At 38.3% G+C, this 20,497-nt stretch overlaps 1 protein-coding gene across 3 annotated transcripts in view; it reads right to left on the bottom strand.

The window, feature by feature from the left end:
* LOC122793577 (cytosolic phospholipase A2 gamma-like) overlaps window positions 1–20,497 on the bottom strand; it is a 1,122,344-nt gene that overhangs the window by 436,379 nt on the left and 665,468 nt on the right. For all 3 annotated transcript variants that reach the window (XM_044061746.1, XM_044061744.1, XM_044061745.1), the window contains one exon: window positions 20,127–20,270. In XM_044061746.1, the coding sequence (XP_043917681.1) occupies window positions 20,127–20,270 (144 nt within the window). The remainder of the gene's footprint in view (window positions 1–20,126; window positions 20,271–20,497) is intronic.

The raw sequence follows: 20,497 nt of genomic DNA, 5'->3' as shown, positions 1-20,497 counted from the left end.
GAATGTCACCATTAACTCAAGTACCTACAACTGTCTTTGTGTTGCTACTGATAGCCAAACTCTGTTCTAGACAGAGCGCATTGCTACACATTGCTAAATAAGATTCATTCAGATAGAAAACTCTCATTACTGACTAGCACTTATTTACTATTTTGTTTACTCGAGCATGAAGAAACTGGCTCCACATTCACTTCCTCCCTCATTACTATAGTCATTGTATCAATCCACTGGCTGTAGCTTCATTTTCATCATGATCATTTATGCTGATGTTTTATGTATCCTCAATGAATCATTTGGAATAGTCATCTTTACAGAAAACAGTTTCAATATGTTCTACTGAAACAGGTGGGGCAGCTAGTCTGAACAGAGAGGTGCAGAAGTCTCTTCAGAATTTAGCTTTATTATGCGTTCTTCTTCTTTTTAAAGGATAAGACTTACTTTGGGTCATATATGTTTAAAACAAGAGCGAGGATCAAACCAAACAGCAGACTTGATAGTGATAGATATAAAAAAGAAGAATGAACTATATAAAGTAAAAATTTCACTCCATAAGGACCATCCAAAAGAAACTGTGCAGTCTGTGAGACAACATGCATGGTACAGGCAAAGTTTTCTGAATGAAGCAGCTTAATTCATACTTTTCATATCCTGTAATCTTCAAAGTCAACAATATTTCCCTTTTCTTGTTTAACTCAGCTTCAGAAGCTGGGCTAGAAATGAAAATGACTGGCACTGTTATGGAACATTCTGTGCCATGATTTCTGAGTTTCTTGATTTTCGTTAATGGATTTGTTTGGGTTTGTGTTTTATCTTGTATTGATAGGATAGACTGATGAATTTGGGACTTGCTGTGTTTACTATATGCCTTATCTATTTTGACTTGAATAGTTTTATTATTTTCTTCCATTCCACTGGTGCCAAAAATAGAGTTGTTACTTTTCTTATACTACATATTGTTATGTCAGTGATTTCACAAATTTTAAACCTTCATGATTTTTTAAACATTAAACAAAATAAATAAAATACTGCCATATTTAAAAAAAGTAGAAATTAATCTGTTGTTTGTCTCCTTGGGGTAATATTAATTACAAGAAGACTGCAAATTTACTCATCATTTGTAGGCAATATAAACTATACTTTTTAAATACACCTTTATTGTATCCAACAGAAAAAATAATATTTAATGTTTAACAAAATCATATCAGTTTTGTTAATACTTCAAGGCAAAACAATCAAATTAAAAACAACTAGAGTATTACTACTGGATGTTTACCTTTCCTGGAAGTCATACCTAAGCACCCATTATTAATTTGTAATAACACAAAACTCTCTCTCACTGTATGTGTATATATGGATATATCTATGTATGTGTGTGTGTGTGTGTGTGTGTGTGTGTGTGTGTGTGTGTGTGTATATATATATATATATATATATATATATATATATTTGTATGTGTGACTATATTTATATATATGTTTAAATAAATATATATATATATATATATATATACACACATATATATATATATATACATACACATATATGTGTGTGTGTGTGTGTGTGTTTACCTTTAAAGCTCAAACTTTCAAAACCTAGAATTTCATATGGTTGAGACCATAAGATCAAAGTTTTGAAATATTGAAACTTCGAAAAAAATAAATAAATAAAACCACACCCCTGCTAATTAAATATATCAACTCCGAGATCGTACTACAGTGAAGGAAAATGGCAAATTTCCCATTCCACAAAGTACGGTGATCTCCATTTAAACAATTCATAGTTTTGATCTTATGGTCTCGACCATAAGAAATCCGAAGTTCTGAAACTTTGAACTTTAAAAGTAGACCCGTGTGTGTGTGTGTGTGTGTGTGTGTGTGTGTGTGTGTGTGTGTGTGTGTGTGTGTGTGTGTGTGTGTATATATATATATATATATATATATATATATATATATATATATATATATATATATACACATATATATGAATATATATATATATATATATATATATATATATATATATGTATACATATGGATCCCTATCACATTATCGAATTTCCAAAACTCCAAAGACCATATGTCCGAAGTTGTGGAACTCTGAACACTTTCTATTGAGATCGCTGTAGAGCGCAGAACTTGGGATTTGCCATGTCCATTCATTAAATGCGGTGCCATGCTGAACTTTAAATGTCATCAACTTTCTATCTAGTAAGATATCTCTCCCCTTTTTGCCAGTCTGTTTTCCCTGTTATCCAGTAAATCTATTAATAAAACTATACCTCTAAGTATTAGCATTATCATCAAGTTTCTTTGTATAATAATTTTCTTTGCCGCTAAAATATTAAAAATGCCATCATTGTTTCTTCATATTTAGTGCAGTTTAGCTCCTTCTCATAACTTAACAACATAAACATTTTACTTAATTGCAGTTCCCTTCTTAAAACTCAGTTAATAACCCCTCTATATCCTCATTAAAGTTATGTGAACTTTATCAATATATGTATTCCGATGTCCTTTTCACATACCTCCAAAAATATGCACGCACATTCTGAAATATCGGCCATTACATATGAGGAGTAGAAAAATATTTGTGGAGATACTTCCATGCAAAAATCTTAAACTACCATAAACCACCTTGATTTTGTAACACAGCTGAGTAACACACATTTCCATGACCACAGGCATTCATCTATATAAACTTCCAATACTTCATTCCATTTTCCCCAAATCTATTATACCTCCACTGGTTTCAGTTTCTACAGAGCTTTACTTCTCTATTCATGAATCTTTTATGACTGGTCTATCACATATTACTTTTAATAGCAGAGAAACTTTTTTGGTGACGACAGAGCCCCTATGAAAAGTTAAATAAGACCTACAATCGTTGATATACACAATCAATATACACAATCAGTCATACTCAATCCACAGATAACTTGAGCATTTATGCCCCTCTCTCTGTTTCTATAAACTCCAAGTGCCCCCTAATCTCACCTGATCTCAATACACAACTTTAGTTTTCCAATTACATAGTCCACGTTCCTCTAAAATGCCTAACTATCTTTAGCAGGCAACCAAAAAAATATGTTCGGCATAATAGACTCCTTTGCTAATAAAATATGCAACATTACTACAACCTATTTAATTTCATAGGGCAGCCCCACTCTGTAGACATAATATAGTCAAAATAAGAAGTTATGTACCTACCATAACGTTCCATGTTAGTTGTCTTCTCTCGCCTTCTTTCTTGCTTGATGGGTTCGGAGCCGATCCCTCGGCTCCGACTCGGCACTTGCTAAGCTCGAGAGTCTCTTTCACCAGCTCGAGGCAGCCCCATATCCCATGATGCAAGGCAGTAAATACCCAGATCTCGTTTGTTGCCAAAGGGCAATAATACCAAGCATAAAATACTTCCCAAAGGAAGAGGAAACTTACAAATGGAAAAAAGGACCAGGTCTGAATGGTCTTTAGCATAAAAGTTTCTTATACAAGGTCTGTCCAGGCCAGGGGGAAGGAGGGAGGGTCAAGAAAGAAGAAGAGAAGACAACTAACATGGAACGTTATGGTAGGTACATAACTTCTAAATGTTAAGTTGTCAATCTCGCCTTCATTCTTGCTGGATGGGACCGCGTCCCTAGCACCTGTATCCCGGGTGGCTCAATGGAACAGACTCTTGAGAACTGTAGAGCCAAAACTGGCCCTGTCCCTGGAGGCCAAGTCCAATTTGTAATGGGAAACAAAAGTGTGAGGAGTGGCCCAAGTGGCCGCTGCACAAATAGTGTCCAAAGGCAGTCTAGCTTGAAAAGCTGTAGAAGTAGCTAAACTCCTAGTTGAATGTGCTTTAGGTTTTGAGCACAGCTGTTTTCCCCTGATCGTATAAATTTCAGTGATGACCGAAGAAAGCCATCTGGACAAAGTCACTTTAGAAACAGGAAGGCCTTTTTTATTATCCGCATAGGAAACAAAAAGTTGATCAGATTTTCTAAATTTTTTGTTCTGTCCAAATAATATCTGAGCTGACGGTGGACGCCAAGATAATGTAGCTTTGTTCAGCTCTATCTGAATAGTTAGGAAAAATACCGGAGATCAATGGATTGATTCAGATTGTTTTTGAAGCAACCTTAGGTAAAAAGGATGGATTAGTTCTCAAAGATACTCTGTCTTTGTGAAAAATCAAATAGGGGTCGAACCGAAGAGCATGAAGTTCAGACACCCTCCTGGCAGATGTAATAGCCACTAGGAATAAAGTTTTCCAAGAAAGATATTTCAGGGAACAAGAAACAGCTGGCTCAAGGGGGAAGAATTAAGGATGTCAGCACTAAATTTAGATCCCACTGAGGAGGAGGATTCCTGATTGGAGGCTTTAGTAGGAAAATTCCTTTCAAGAAGGTCCTGCAGAGCCTATGGGACATAATATTATGATCTGCTATCCCGACATGAAAATTAGAAATAGCAGCCAACTGAACTCTGACTGTGGAAGAAGAGGAGCCTGCATGAAAAATCTCTGCTAAGAAGTCCAGAACTGCCTGAACAGGGGCAGTAAAAGGATCAATATTTTGGGTCTTAGCCCAATAAGAGAAACGTTTCCATTTGCTTGTGTAAATCCTCCTGGTAGAGGATTTTAGTGAAGCTACTATGATGTCTCTAATTGGGTTAGAGATCAAAGGAAGCCTGGCTAAGGAAGGAAGTGGAGCAACCATGCTGTGAGGTTGAGAGAGGGGATTGATCGGTGCAGCTGACCGGATTGGTGAATCAGTAGATCTGGCACTGGGTCCAGATGCCACGGCTGCACCAAAAGGTGATGATGGAGGAACGGAACCAAACTTGTCGAGGCCAGTAAGGGCAATGAGAATCAATTTGGCTCTCAAACGGTAGCTTTCTGGATCACCTGAGGGATCAGAGGAAATGGAGGGAAGGCATAAAGAAGTCCCTGGGGCCAATCCTGGGTCAGAGCGTCTCTGGGGGGATGGCCTGATAGAGGGAAGAGGCTGAAGAAGTCTGGACATTTGCTGTTTTGGGGAGTAGCAAAAGATCGCAACATGGACGACCCCATTCCAGAAAATCTCTTCCGCTATAGATTGCTTGAGAGACCACTCGTGAGGCATGAGGATAGCTCTGCTCAATCTGTCCGCTATAATATTGGTTTTCCCAGGGATATGCGTTGCTACCAGAAACCGATGAGAGGAGATCGCCCATTGCCAAAGTCTGAGCGCTTCTCGACACAAGGGGTAGGACTTGGTTCCGCCCTGTTTGTTGATATACCAAACTACAGACATGTTGTCTGTGTGGACTGCAATTGTCCCTACGTGAAGAAAGTCGTTGAGGGTTTGCAACGTTAAAAGCACTGCTCTCATCTCCAGGACATTTATGTGCAGATGGTACTCGAACGGTTGCCACGCCCCATGAACCATCCTGCCCTGATAATGACCCCCACCCGATCAGGGAGGCATCCGTGGTGACAGTGGCTATCGGGGACGGAGGTACAAAGCACCTGCCTTGGTGAACCTGAGACGATGTGATCCACCAAGCAAGATGCTCTTTGCATGTCTGTGTCACCAGAATCTGGTGACGCATTGGAAGTTGCTGGTATGACCACTGTGTGAACAGCATCCACTGAAGAAGGCATGTAGAATCGAGCCAGGAAGAAGAGTAATGGCCGCAGCCATGAGACCTAATACCTTCAGAACCATTCTGGCCTGTATTTTCTTGCTGGCCAGAATGATCCTGACATGAGTCTGAATGTCTGAAACTCTTTGATCTGTAAGGGTAGCTGACATCCGAACAGTGTTTAAGTTTGCCTATGAAGGTAATAGACTGGCAGGGCGATAAGGATGACTTTTCGAAGTTGATTGAGATGCCCAAATGAGAACAAAGGTCTATTGTGTAATCCCTGGCTTGTATAAGCTGATGCCTGGTGGTGGCTGACAGGAGCCAGTCGTCGAGATACGGAAACACTTGGAATCCTTGACGTCTCAGGTGAGCCGTGACCACTGCCATGCATTTGGTGAACACTCTGGGGCTGTAGTGAGACCAAAGGGCAGGGCTCTGAACTGGAAGTGACTGGACCCCAGCCGAAAGCGGAGAAATCTCCTGGAGCGACTGTGAATTTTGATGTGATAGTACGCGTCCTGAAGATCTATTGAGCACATCCAGTTGTCCTTCTGTAAGAAGGGCAGAATTGACTGAAGAGTGACCATTCGAATCTTGTCTTCCTGACAGACTTGTTGAGTCTGCTGAGATCCAATATTGGTCTCCAGTCTCCCGTCTTTTGGGGACCAAAAGAACCTTGAGTAGATTCCGGCTCTGAATGGTCTATTGTAACTGGCTGAATGGCTCTTTTTGCAGTAGTTTTGCGATTTCTAACTCTGCAATGTCCCTTAGACCGGGTGGTACATCTGGAAGGGAACTTGAGGGGAAGGACTTTCCTCGAAAGGAATTATGTAACCCTTGGATATGATCGACTGTACCCATCTGTCTTGAGTGAGGGAATGCCAGGCTTCTGGGTACAGTGATAATCTTCCCGACTGCCTCCAAGGAGGGACAGCCGGGCAACACCTCAGGGATGCTGAAAGGGCTTATCAGAGAGAGGCTCCCTGTTTCCCTGGTTCTTGGACCCCTCTGCCTCTAGAGCGGCGCCTGTTGTTGTTACCCCTCTGCCTCTAGGGGTAAACTGACCACGTGAATCCGGCGTGACTCCTTGGGATTTACGGAACCACATCTTCCCACCCTTCTGTCCTTTGGGATAAGGCCTAGAAGGGGTGGAAAAACGGACTCCAACAGCAGAAAGAGTCTTGCCGTCCTGCTCGCACCTGGTCAAGGTTTCCTTCACCTGAGGGCCAAACAAAGCTGACCCATCAAAGGGAGAATTTGTGAAGGACGCCTTAAAGGGATCCGCAAAATCACATAGCCGCATCCAGGCTTGGCGCCTAAGAGCCACACCTGTGCCTGGCTCTACTCGCTCCATCCGCAGCATAAGATATCAGTCGCATGGAGGAGTCTGCAATGGAATTGCGGGTTCCCAGCTGAGAAGCAATTTCTCCTCGCGCCCCTGCAGCTGTAGGATCCTCACCTACCTCTCCCAGCTCCTTCAGGATATCCCTTTGGAGTCTGGTGAAGTGACATAGGTAATTCAGCGAGCATAGCAAAGGTCGCTGATGAAAACATCCGCCACCGTACCTATCCATGGTCCTAGAGTCCTTATTAGGAGGATGGACGGGCACGGAAGGATCTGCAAGTTCCTTTTTGGTGGCCGCAGCCACCACCATGGCATCAGCGGGGACACCCTTAGTAAGGAATTGTTTGTCGCTCGGGGCGGTGATAAATTTTGAAGGCCTCCTAGGGACTGGCTCTACAGAGTCAGGAGCTGCCCACGCCTTTCGTGCAATCACCTGCATAAGGGGGTCGAAAGGCGGAGATACCCAGGAGGTGGAGGGCTGAGATCCAAATGCCTCTAGGTATACTGACTCATCCTCAGAGGGACTGCTGGTGGGCCAGTTTCCCCTCTGTTTCAGAAGTTCTAGGATGTCTGAGAAGGAGACATCCTCAGAGGGGGATCTAGGGGATCCCTCTGACTCATCAAAGTCAGTATCCGAAGTGACAGACTCGGGGAGTCTACATGCTTCCTCTTACAAGTCCTCTTCCTAGGAGGATCTCCCGAAACATCAGGAGAATCCTCGGAAGAGGGGGAAATTCCCAATGGGGAAACCTGAGGCGGAGGATCTCTGGGTCCTGTAGCAAGAGAAGTGGCAGAGATGTCAACAGGTACAATAGAGGGAGGAGCTACGGGAACAGACTGCTGACTGATACCAGTGGCCAGTACACTCTTCATCACCTCGAATGCTCCCCTCCCAGGCAGGTCCGAGAGAACCCGCTCCAAGAGCTAGGAACTCCAGGGGCCACCGAAGGGAAGTCTCCGAGGCAGATGTCGGCGCCGAGCTCACCAAGGCCGAGGCTCCAAGGGGAAGAGCGGCCTCGGACAAGGGTCCGATGCCACTCACGCCCTCGGAGGAGACCATGGAAGCCCGACCACGAATCCCTCTAAGGAAGAGGAGATAAGAGTAGAGGCTGAAGGAACAGAAGGGGGTATCCGTCCTCCAGCCGTAGCAGTAACCATTCCCGAAGACTCCAACTCCAAACTCTGTGGTAGAGTTGAAGGAGGAACAGTAACGGGGTGGGCCAACAGTCGTCTGTTGAGACGGACTGTGTAACATTTGGGCCAGTACCTGTGACTTGAGTAATCTACTGACCACTCCTCTCTAGGTCATGGTCTGATAACCTGGATGACCTTGAAGATCGGGTCCGGTGGCTCTCCGATAGAAGAGGTGAAGCCGGCCGAAAGTATCGGCCCCAAGGAAGGAGACCTCGACCTCTTCCTGGAATGAGCCATCGGAGCCGATACAATAGATCCTGTCGGAGCCGACTTCTCGGAGCCGACAGGCAGCTCCGATGTATCGGCTCCAGCCGGAGCCGATACAGCCACCAAAGTAACGGTGTCGGAGCCGATCGGAGCCAACACCGATGCCTGTGCCACATGGGTGTCGGAACCGATCGAGCCGACATCGGCGGTCAAAACAGATTCGGCACCGATAGCCATCGGCGCCAAAGCTTTGTTGATCCAGAATCGGCTCCAGCCGAGCCGATCTCGACTCAGTATGAGTCGGAGCCGAGGCCGCAGGCTTAGAAACAGAAGCCTGGGCCTTGGCAGGTTTAGTTGATTTTGGTGGAGCCGACTTAGCCGGAGAGCCCTCCGGCTTAAGAAGGCCCCTAAGAATCAACTTATTTCTCTCCTGCAGGACTCTCTGGCTGAAGGAGTGACAAATAGCACAGGAGTCCTGCAGGTGAAGAGGGCCCAGACAATACAGGCAAGAAGTGTGACCGTCTGTCAGAGACATCTTCTGACAGCACGAGTCACACTTCTTAAAACCCGAGACCCTCTCCTTAGACATAGTGTTGAGAACACAACACACACACACACAACACCAGTCTAAATTAACTTACACAAATACCAAAAAGGTATTCTATAAAATCCAACACACACACACCCTAACAGGGGGGGGGGATGGGATAGGGAAAAATTGACTAACAAAAAATTAAAGGAGACAGGAAAATTCTGTCAGAAAGGGTAGAATATAACTTAAACTATCAATAAAAGAGTTTTTTTGACTAAAAAAGGGGCTTAAATCACAAAAGTGAACAACTTACCAGGAGCTGGTAAAAAGAAGACCTCCTAAGCGAAGCGGCAAACGAGATCTGGGTATTTACTGCCTTGCATCATGGGATATGGGGCTGCCTCGAGCTGGTGAAAGAGACTCTCGAGCTTAGCAAGTGCCGAGTCGGAGCCGAGGGATCGGCTCCGAACCCATCAAGCAAGAATGAAGGCGAGATTGACAACTTAACATCATAGATCTACTTTACTTAAAAGTACCATTGTTAGCTCATCTTATTTAGTTAACATTATATGTAGTAACAGATAGCAGGTGTGACATTTTTATTTGAACTACATGAAAATACATCTGTAAGCCTGAATCATCACCTTTGAAAGTACTACTGTATCCAGGACATTATGAGTTTACCATTACCCCAGTAAAAATCTCTTATCATATTTCTATATGCTCCTAAAAAAAACCCAGCAATATCATCAGAAATGAGAGGAATGCATATAATGACAAATGTTAAGACAAAAAGTGAAATATGCTGTCTGACATTATATCTATTTCCAACATATGCACTGTTTCATCTATAATAATTTTCCTTTATTATTTTCTCTGTATCTCCATATATCATAGCAATGAATCATTCCAAAGAACTATAGAACCAGTGCGGATGTGCAGACTCGTAGACAAAAAAACGCTCGTACAAAAGGATGAACAAATTTATTGACACACGAAAATATAAAATCCCTGGTTAAGCGCTTTCAACTGGAGTACCCAGTCTTCATCAGAACATTACTGTAATAAACAGCTGAGACTAAATAGTCATCAGAGCTCTTAATTACTTCAAAAGACCGCCAAAAACATTAAAGCTACATAGCCTAATACAAAAATATGCCTAACATTCTGTTTGACTAAATAATTACTTCATAATTGTAACTAAAAAAAACTCACACATACATACATGATAACTATTTAAAATAACAAAATACATATAAATGCTATGTAAAAGATGCTTAACTAAAGAATCAAAAAAGAAAGAACAAGCTGTCATTCTTCAACAGTAACCTTAAAACTTGTAAAAATGTTGTAATAAGATATAACAGCAATACTATGTCAGTGATGTAAGTGTATGTAATATTATAAAATTTGGTAATAATGAGAATGTTATGATAATGATAATAAAGATACTAATAATAATAACAAATAATTAGTAATACTCTATGGGGAAAGAGCTAAATATGGTTTGATACTGATAAAATCATTAAGGCCTGGAAGTCTAGTGGCGTCAGTGTAAATCTGCCATCTACTTTCCAAATACGCTAAAAACATTTTCCAATTGCCTCCGTAAGGTGTACTCGTAGCTTGATCTATAATTGCAAACAAGAATCCATGCTTGTTCCCTTTCTCTAAGATATGTCTGTATAGAGCATTTTTAGTATCGCATTTCTGTATTCTATATTGATGTTCATATATTCGTTTTTTAAGTTGTCGTTCTGTTTTACCAATGTAGTATGCGGTGCAACTTGTGCATGTTGCCACGTAAACCACCTTTTTCGAATTACAGCTCCCTGTCCTACACTTAATAGTGGTATGGTTGATGTCATCTAAAAAGATATTCCTAACTTCATTGATATACCTGCACTGACGACATCTGCCACATTTGGAAGTGCCCTTGTATCTATCCAATCCTTCATTATGTGTACCAGCCTTTTCCAATAATCTCTTCAAATTGGGAGCTGTCTTATATACACTTTTAGGAAAATTGCCAACCTGTGACCCTAAATTGTGTGAAGTAATGGCGTCCCAGTGTCTCTGTAGGATCTCTTTAACACATGCATAAGGAGTATAAGTTAACACACATACCCTTCCAAAAGTTTCTTTTCCATAACTACTTTGCTTATCCATTGTCTGTTCACCTGTGTTATTGGAATCATAACTACCTAACAATGGCTTATATTTCTGCCCCCATTGATTAAACACATATTGGGTAATATCATTTAACATATTCTCTGGATATCCACGGTTAAGAAACAAATTGTACACTTTGTGTAATTCTGCCTCCATATATTCCTGTGTGGATGACATCCTTGCGGCTCTAATACATTGTCCTTTTACCACATTTCTAAAAACGTATGGAGGGTGATTGCTGGTAAAGTGGATGTAATCATTTGAAAAAGTTGGTTTCCTGTAAACTTTGGAAGTAAAACCATTATCATTATGGCTGACCAAGATGTCTAGATATGGAATTTCTTTGTGACAAAAATTGTGTGTAAATTTCAAAAATTCAGTGGTATCATTGATAAAATTCATAAATTCTTGTAACCTATCTAAAGATGCCTTCAATAATATGAAAATATCATCCAAATACCTTGAGTAAAATGTAATGTCAGAATAGTACTCACTTTTAAATAGAAATTCGGACTCCCATTTCTACATTACTAAGTTCGCGAAAATGGGGGCACATGCCGCCCCCATAGCAACTCCCTTTGTTTGCCTGAAATACTCGCCTTGAAATACTATATAGTTGTGGTCCAATACCAGAGACATCATGTCACAAATTAAACAAATCTTGGCCCAATTGTACCCTGAGTGTTTCCTTTGACTGTTGGCGAAGAATTCCAGACCTGTGTCTTTGGGAATGCTAGAAAACAAACCCACCACATCGATGGTAAGAAAAATTAGGTTCGGATTCCATTTGTCCTTAGTGAGACTACTTAAAAAATTCCATGAATCCTTCATGATGTGCGGAATAACATTGTAAATGTTTCAACCATCTATCAGCCTTCCAATGCTGAACGTTTTAGATTTAGAGCCTGATACGATAGGTCTGAATGGTGGACTCTCTAACGATTTATGTACCTTTGGAATACCAACCATTTTAGCTAAGACAGGGTGATCTGTTTTCAAATATGTATATGTGTTATTGGAAATCCTGTTATCAATAAGATATTCCTCAATACTCAAATCAATTCTCTTGTGTCCTATATTGATTTGGTTGATAGAAACATTTTCATAATTTCCTGACCCGTGGAGAAGGTTGTAAATGCATGAGTTGTATTCACTGGTGTAGTATATTACAACTCCTCCCCCCTTGTCGGGCTTCATGATCCTAATGTCTTTGTTACACATAACTTTGTTTAAACACTCTCTTTCTTTAACTGAAAGATTGTCACAGGTAGCCATAAAGTTCTTTTTTCCTTTCCTAAAGTTATACTGCAACCAATAAATATCTTTACATACCAGCTTCTCAAAATTATTTATCTGTGGATTGGAAATGGGTATATATGTGCTTTTCTTCTTAAGATCTGTACCTTCTATCTCATTTAATCTCTCATCACATTTGTCAAATTGAATGGCAAGGTTAAGTCTACGACAGAATAATTTAATTTCTTTGATATTGTCCACTAAATCCATACCTACAATGGGTATGAATTTCATACCCTTACTCATTAATTTAACAAAATCAGAATCTACAACTAAATCGGTGTAATTAAACACGTTGAATCCATTGTAAGTGGTCAAAATATGCTGTTGATTATTCTGTTGATTTTTTGCGGATGAATCAAATATGTCAAGTACATCCATACTAACCAACTCTAAATCTATAGAATCAACTGAACAGGAAACAGATGGATGTTCGTCAATCACCACTAATGACCTGGATGGGGTACTGGGGACCTTACTCACATCCTGTGCGTGTTCCACTGTCTGTTGGGGTTGCGTGCGGGAAAAAATCTGCCCCCCTGAAAATTTTCCTCCCTGATGGAACTTTTGGATTGTTTTCTATTAACATGATACCCCCGCGAATGTTCAGCAGCTCTGTCCGATGGCCAAATATACGCTCTATTGCATTTATATGATTCTACATCCCGTGATATTTTCCTGTTCTTTCTCTCAAACATTGTGTGTATCTTATTTTCAGCAATAGTAAACTGTTTAGTGAACAGCTCTTTCCATAATTCAAAATCATTATGCTTAATTATAGTTTCATTCATACTTTCTAATTCATTAGTTAGTGTAATCAGTTTCTCATCTTGATATTTAATTAAAATTTTAATAAAAGAAAAAACAAAACTATCAAATAAATCATTAAATTCTTTTACTGTGTCGCTTTTATACACAATACCTAAAGGCAACTTGAAAAATCTAAGGCCTTTCGGTACAATTTTAAGTTTCAAACATCTAGACAAATAGCTGCTATCAATTTTCGTATTTTTGTATAACACCAATTTCCTACCAAAGTCGTATATCAAATCTTTCAAAGAAGTATAAACATGCTCTACGGTTTTGGGTTTAATATTTGAAACCTTGTCAACAAAATCATTAAAATCATAGTATAACTGCTATCAATTTTCGTATTTTTATATAACACCAATTTCCTACCAAAGTCGTATATCAAATCTTTCAAAGAAGTATAAACATGCTCTACGGTTTTGGGTTTAATATTTGAAACCTTGTCAACAAAATCATTAAAATCATAGTTATCACATAAAAATTGTTCAATTAAACAATCCTCCTGTGCCACTTTTTTATGTTCATTGTTGTTAACCACACTATATTCATAGTCCACCCTTTCTCTTCGTGTAAAAGTCTTGGGTCCTTTAAAAGGACTAGATGCATTATTAGACACAGTACCTTTAGAAACAGTGTGAACCTTCTGTTTGTTATTGCCGTATTTCCTGATCGGTAATAAATCCTTCGGACGAGCCCCTGTCCGTTCAGCGTCCGTGCGCACTCTACTGAAGCTAAAATCAAATGTAAAATCTTGTGCAGGTGAAAGACACAGTCGTTCATTAGTCAAAAAATGTCCGTCAACGTTAGATGGTGAACCAAAACAATCGGTGTTCTCGTCGTGATGCTCCCTAGGTAAATCAATCACGTTAGTACTGCTGTTTTGGTGGTCTTCCATTTCCCGTAGTGCTGCTGGAAAACCACAATTCGGTGTCTGTTGTGCATCCGGTATACGCGACCTTTCAGGCAAACCCGTCTCATAACCACAAAGGTACTGTGAGGATTGTTTAATTTAACAATTTTTATGTGATAACTATGATTTGATAGCAGTTATTTGTCTAGATGTTTGAAACTTAAAATTGTACCGAAAGGCCTTAGATTTTTTAAGTTGCCTTTAGGTATTGTGTATAAAAGCGACACAGTAAAAGAATTTAATGATTTATTTGATAGTTTTGGTTTTTCTTTTATTAAAATTTTAATTAAATATCAAGATGAGAAACTGATTACACTAGCTAATGAATTAGAAAGTATGAATGAAACTATAATTAAGCATAATGATTTTGAATTATGGAAAGAGCTGTTCACTAAACAGTTTACTATTGCTGAAAATAAGATACACACAATGTTTGAGAGAAAGAACAGGAAAATATCACGGGATGTAGAATCATATAAATGCAATAGAGCGTATATTTGGCCATCTGACAGAGCTGCTGAACATTCGTGGGGGCATCATGTTAATAGAAAACAATCCAAAAGTTCCATCAGGGAGGAAAATTTTCAGGGGGGCAGATTTTTTCCCGCACGCAACCCCAACAGACAGTGGAACATGCACAGGATGTGAGTAAGGTCCCCAGTACCCCATCCAGGTCATTAGTGGTGATTGACGAACATCCATCTGTTTCCTGTTCAGTTGATTCTATAGATTTAGAGTTGGTTAGTATGGATGTACTTGACATATTTGATTCATCCGCAAAAAATCAACAGAATAATCAACAGCATATTTTGACCACTTACAATGGATTCAACGTGTTTAATTACACCGATTTAGTTGTCGATTCTGATTTTGTTAAATTAATGAGTAAGGGTATGAAATTCATACCCATTGTAGGTATGGATTTACTGGACAATATCAAAGAAATTAAATTATTCTGTTGTAGACTTAACCTTGCCATTCAATTTGACAAATGTGATGAGAGATTAAATGAGATAGAAGGTACAGATCTTAAGAAGAAAAGCACATATATACCCATTTCCAATCCACAGATAAATAATTTTGAGAAGCTGGTATGTAAAGATATTTATTGGTTACAGTATAACTTTAGTAAAGGAAAAAAGAACTTTATGGCTACCTGTGACAATCTTTCAGTTAAAGAAAGAGAGTGTTTAAACAAAGTTATGTGCAACAAAGACATTAGGATCATGAAGCCCGACAAGGGGGGAGGAGTTGTAATATACTACACCAATGAATACAACTCATGCATTTACAACCTTCTCCACGGGTCAGGAAATTATGAAAATGTTTCTATCAACCAAATCAATATAGGACACAAGAGAATTGATTTGAGTATTGAAGAATATCTTATTGATAACAGGATTTCCAATGACACATATACATATTTGAAAACAGATCACCCTGTCTTAGCTAAAATGGTTGGTATTCCAAAGGTACATAAATCGTTAGAGAGTCCACCATTCAGACCTATCGTATCAGGCTCTAAATCTAAAACGTTCAACATTGGAAGGCTGATAGATAGATGGTTGAAACACATTTACAATGTTATTCCGCACATCATGAAGGATTCATGGAATTTTTTAAGTAGTCTCACTAAGGACAAATGGAATCTGAACCTAATTTTTCTTACCATCGATGTGGTGGATTTGTTTTCTAGCATTCCCAAAGACGCAGGTCTGGAATTCTTCGCCAACAGTCAAAGGAAACACTCAGGGTACAATTGGGACAAGATTTGTTTAATTTGTGACATGATGTCTCTGGTATTGGACCACAACTATATAGTATTTCAAGGCGAGTATTTCAGGCAAACAAAGGGAGTTGCTACGGGGGCGGCATGTGCCCCCATTTTCAAGAACTTCGTAATGTTGGAATGGGAGTCTGAATTTCTATTTAAAAGTGAGTACTATTCTGACATTACATTTTACGCAAGGTATTTGGATGATTTTCATATTATGGAAGGCATCTTTAGATAGGTTACAAGAATTTATGAATTTTATCAATGATACCACTGAATTTTTGAAATTTACACACAATTTTTGTCACAAAGAAATTCCATATCTAGACATCTTGGTCAGCCATAATGATAATGGTTTTACTTCCAAAGTTTACAGGAAACCAACTTTTTCAAATGATTACATCCACTTTACCAGCAATCACCCTCCATACGTTTTTAGAAATGTGGTAAAAGGACAATGTATTAGAGCCGCAAGGATGTCATCCATACAGGAATATATGGAGGCAGAATTACACAAAGTGTACAATTTGTTTCTTAACCGTGGATATCCAGAGAATATGTTAAATGATTTTACCCAATATGTGTTTAATCAATGGGGGCAGAAATATAAGCCATTGTTAGGTAGTTATGATTCCAATAACACAGGTGAACAGACAATGGATAAGCAAAGTAGTTATGGAAAATAAACTTTTGGAAGGGTATGTGTGTTAACTTATACTCCTTATGCATGTGTTATTAAGGAGATCCTACAGAGACACTGGGATGTCATTACTTCACATAATTTAGGGTCACAGGTTGGCAATTTTCCTAAATGTGTATATAAGACAGCTCCCAATTTGAAGAGATTATTGGAAAAGGCTGGTACACATAATGAAGGATTGGACAGATACAAGGGCACTTCCAAATGTGGCAGATGTTGTCAGTGCAGGTATATCAATGAAGTTAGGAATATCTTTTTAGATGACATCAACCATACCACTATTAAGTGTAGGACAGGGAGCTGTAATTCGAAACAGGTGGTTTACGTGGCAACATGCACAAGTTGCACCGCATACTACATTGGTAAAACAGAAGAACAACTTAAAAAACGAATATATGAACATCAATATAGAATCCAGAAATGCGATACTAAAAATGCTCTATACAGACATATCTTAGAGAAAGGGAACAAGCATGGATTCTTGTTTGCAATTATAGATCAAGCTACGAGTACACCTTACGGAGGCAATTGGAAAATGTTTTTAGCGTATTTGGAAAGTAGATGGCAGATTTACACTGACGCCACTAGACTTCCAGGCCTCAATGATTTTATCAGTATCAAACCTTTTTTAGCTCTTTCCCCATAGAGTATTACTAATTATTTATTATTATTATTATTATTATTATTATTATTATTATTATTATTATTATTATCTTTATTATCATTATCATAACATTCTCATTATTACCAAATTTTATAATATTACATACACTTACATCACTGACATAGTATTGCTGTTATATCTTATTACAACATTTTTACAAGTTTTAAGGTTACTGTTGAAGAATGACAGCTTGTTCTTTCTTTTTTGATTCTTTAGTTAAGCATCTTTTACAAAGCATTTATATGTATTTTGTTATTTTAAATAGTTATCATGTATGTATGTGTGAGTTTTTTTTAGTTACAATTATGAAGTAATTATTTAGTCAAACAGAATGTTAGGCATATTTTTGTATTAGGCTATGTAGCTTTAATGTTTTTGGCGGTCTTTTGAAGTAATTAAGAGCTCTGATGACTATTTAGTCTCAGCTGTTTATTACAGTAATGTTCTGATGAAGACTGGGTATTCCAGTTGAAAGCGCTTAACCAGGGATTTTATATTTTCGTGTGTCAATAAATTTGTTCATCCTTTTGTACGAGCGTTTTTTTGTCTACGAGTCTGCACATCCGCACTGGTTCTATAGTTGTTGTCTTTCCCCTTTTGGATTCCAAAGAACTATACAGCCAAATACACAGATATTTAATATGCTTCACTTGCATAAATATCAATAAGTCTTTTCCCTCATTAATGAGGGGATATAATTGACACCCACTGTACTTTATTTTATTAATTCTATAACCTTGTATCACTAAACATATCTAAGACCTGATTCAACACCTCAAAATCTTCTTTATCATCAGTCATGCAAATCAAGACACCATTCAAAAATAAATCTGTATTTCTTCCTCATCTACTATATATACCTATAAAACTGACCTCCTCACCATAGCTAACAAAAGGCAACAAACACAAATTAAATAAAAGGGGGAAAATAATATCATTGCTTTATTAATCTTAAAATAAGGACTGTGACATTCCAGCATAAACCTTGATTTGTGCTATAAATGCCTTTATAAACTGTTTGTATCAACTCAACAAATTCTGTCAAAAAATCCATAAGCACCAATATTAAGAAACACAATTTTGGTCTTCCAAAGGCCTACTCTGCATTTAGATGTAATATCTGTAATATCAATAAACGTGTTCTTTGCTGTTGAGTTACCTTCATCAGCATCTCTGATTTCAACATGTTGCCCAAAGTTTGCACTCATATTGATCACTGGCTATGAGCGGAGGTATATATTTCACTAATCGTTCTGCTGGCACTTCTATAAACAAGTGATAGTCCTGGTGTAGTACGAAACAGACTTATAAGAAGGTGACATTTTAAGTATCGTCATTCTTTTGGTAGTACTGGCACTCCTGCTTCCTTTCATGAGTCAGGAACCTCTTTACTTCCAGCACCATATTAAAGAGTTGTATTAATCCATGTATTGCACTTTCCTGATCAATCATCATAAGTCAATTGACAACCCACCACTGCCTGGATTCTTACCCTGAATGTGACTTTTTGTTACTTAAATAACTCCTTCTGTGTTATAGGAATAATCATACCTCAGGATTCAATAATGCCTACAATAAGTGTACACTAAGTGCACACTGCTCTGAGTGAACCGACAACACAAACATAACTCACACCTTCTTCCTCCTAATTTTAGTTTTCCTACTGATATTCTTGCAGCTTTAATTAATCATAAAGGTTACCAAAAAGTGCAGACTACATGTATACTTAGGTTAATCTTTCTGAGTGACTAGAAAGCACATAAATGTGATAAGAATTTTACTGAATACATATCATGTACACAGTGTAGGCTTTGTTGAATCTTGCCCACTGTCTCCACCTAATGCACTGCTTAGCAACACTAACTTCTTCCATCTCATATACAGTTAATTGAAGTAACAAAAGTCTCTCACAGCAACCTCACCATATGTGCAAGCCTTATATAACTAATCACAGTGCTGTTAAAGGGCTGTGCTAACAGCATTGAATCCTTATATTACATCCAGTTCTCGTTCTTTAAAACACCTCTGTTTTTTTCCTCATTACATAGTCAATAAGTTTTGATAATTAGGAGTATTATCCAAACATTTTTCTTTCTGTCCCACCTCTCTACTAACTTTCTTCATGTCTTCCTTATTCATTTCATCCCCATAATACTTTGTTTGCAAATGGATTTTTTTTTTTTTTTTTTTTTGCGGTCTGCAAATCTAATCTGGTATTTGATATAATCTAAGAGGTATATTGAATATCTTCTCCTTTAAGTTTTAAACTGATCCCGGACTTAAACATACTGTCCTAATTTAACACTATATTGTACTTTTAGTATTTATTTACTTACATCAGCTAATAAATGCCTTGTGCTTCAAAGTATATGTAGGAGACCTGCAATGTTTTTTTTAAAGCAGAGGAAATCAAGACACAGATTCTACACTTTGGAGAAACATGATATTATATCATTATTGGATATTACTTCAAAAAATTATAATTATAATCCATTATTTCTTGTGATCATTTTAAACTGCATTGTGACTACGTTAGTAAGCATGAATTGGGAATAACAGTTCTTACAGTCACTCCTGCAACTCACAATTTTTTGAGTAAATTATTCATGTTAACATAATTCTGTAAACAATCTGAAAGCAAACAACTGTAGCACTTGTTTTGATGGTTTATAGACTTAGTTCCATATACCCCCGAATCTTATCAAACTACAGATGTTTAGACACAGTTTCAGCATTAGAACCAGAAAGCCCTTAAACTTAAATCTGTATTCAGAGAACTCTTGACATATTGGATACACCCTCTTAATTCAATATACTTAAAGTTGTGAAACTTTCATATTGAAGGTTATCTTCAATAACAGAGGGAAGACTGTAAAAAGGAAATAAGTAGTAGCAAAAATCAGATTTAGTTACCATCTAGATAGCACAGATTTGGCTCTGTTTTCTTCATTACTATCTGTCCCTCATCAAACTTGCTTCCATAGTCTTCAGTCTGAAGAAAACTGTTCTTGAGTTCAGTGAAGCCAACATGATCTGGTGTGAATTCCATCCAGTTATCTACAAAGAGAAGCACATTGGTGATGGCCTGCTTTCTAAAAGTCTAGAAAACATAATATTTTATTACAAGTTTGCAGAATTTGGGCAAATTACATTTATTAAGTAAAAAGTTGCAGTCCTAGAAACTAGTGATAAAACATTCAGTAAAGAGGAAGTGAATGCAAGCATTTTCCAACTCTGACAGACATATTCTGTTAAGAATTATATTGGTACTTTCTTGCTGAGCA

The sequence above is a fragment of the Protopterus annectens genome, chromosome 2.part0 (genome assembly GCF_019279795.1).
Source record: "Protopterus annectens isolate FY-2018-M chromosome 2.part0, PAN1.0, whole genome shotgun sequence".
NCBI lineage: Eukaryota > Metazoa > Chordata > Ceratodontiformes > Protopteridae > Protopterus > Protopterus annectens.
This window is presented reverse-complemented; position numbering and strand designations above follow the sequence as displayed.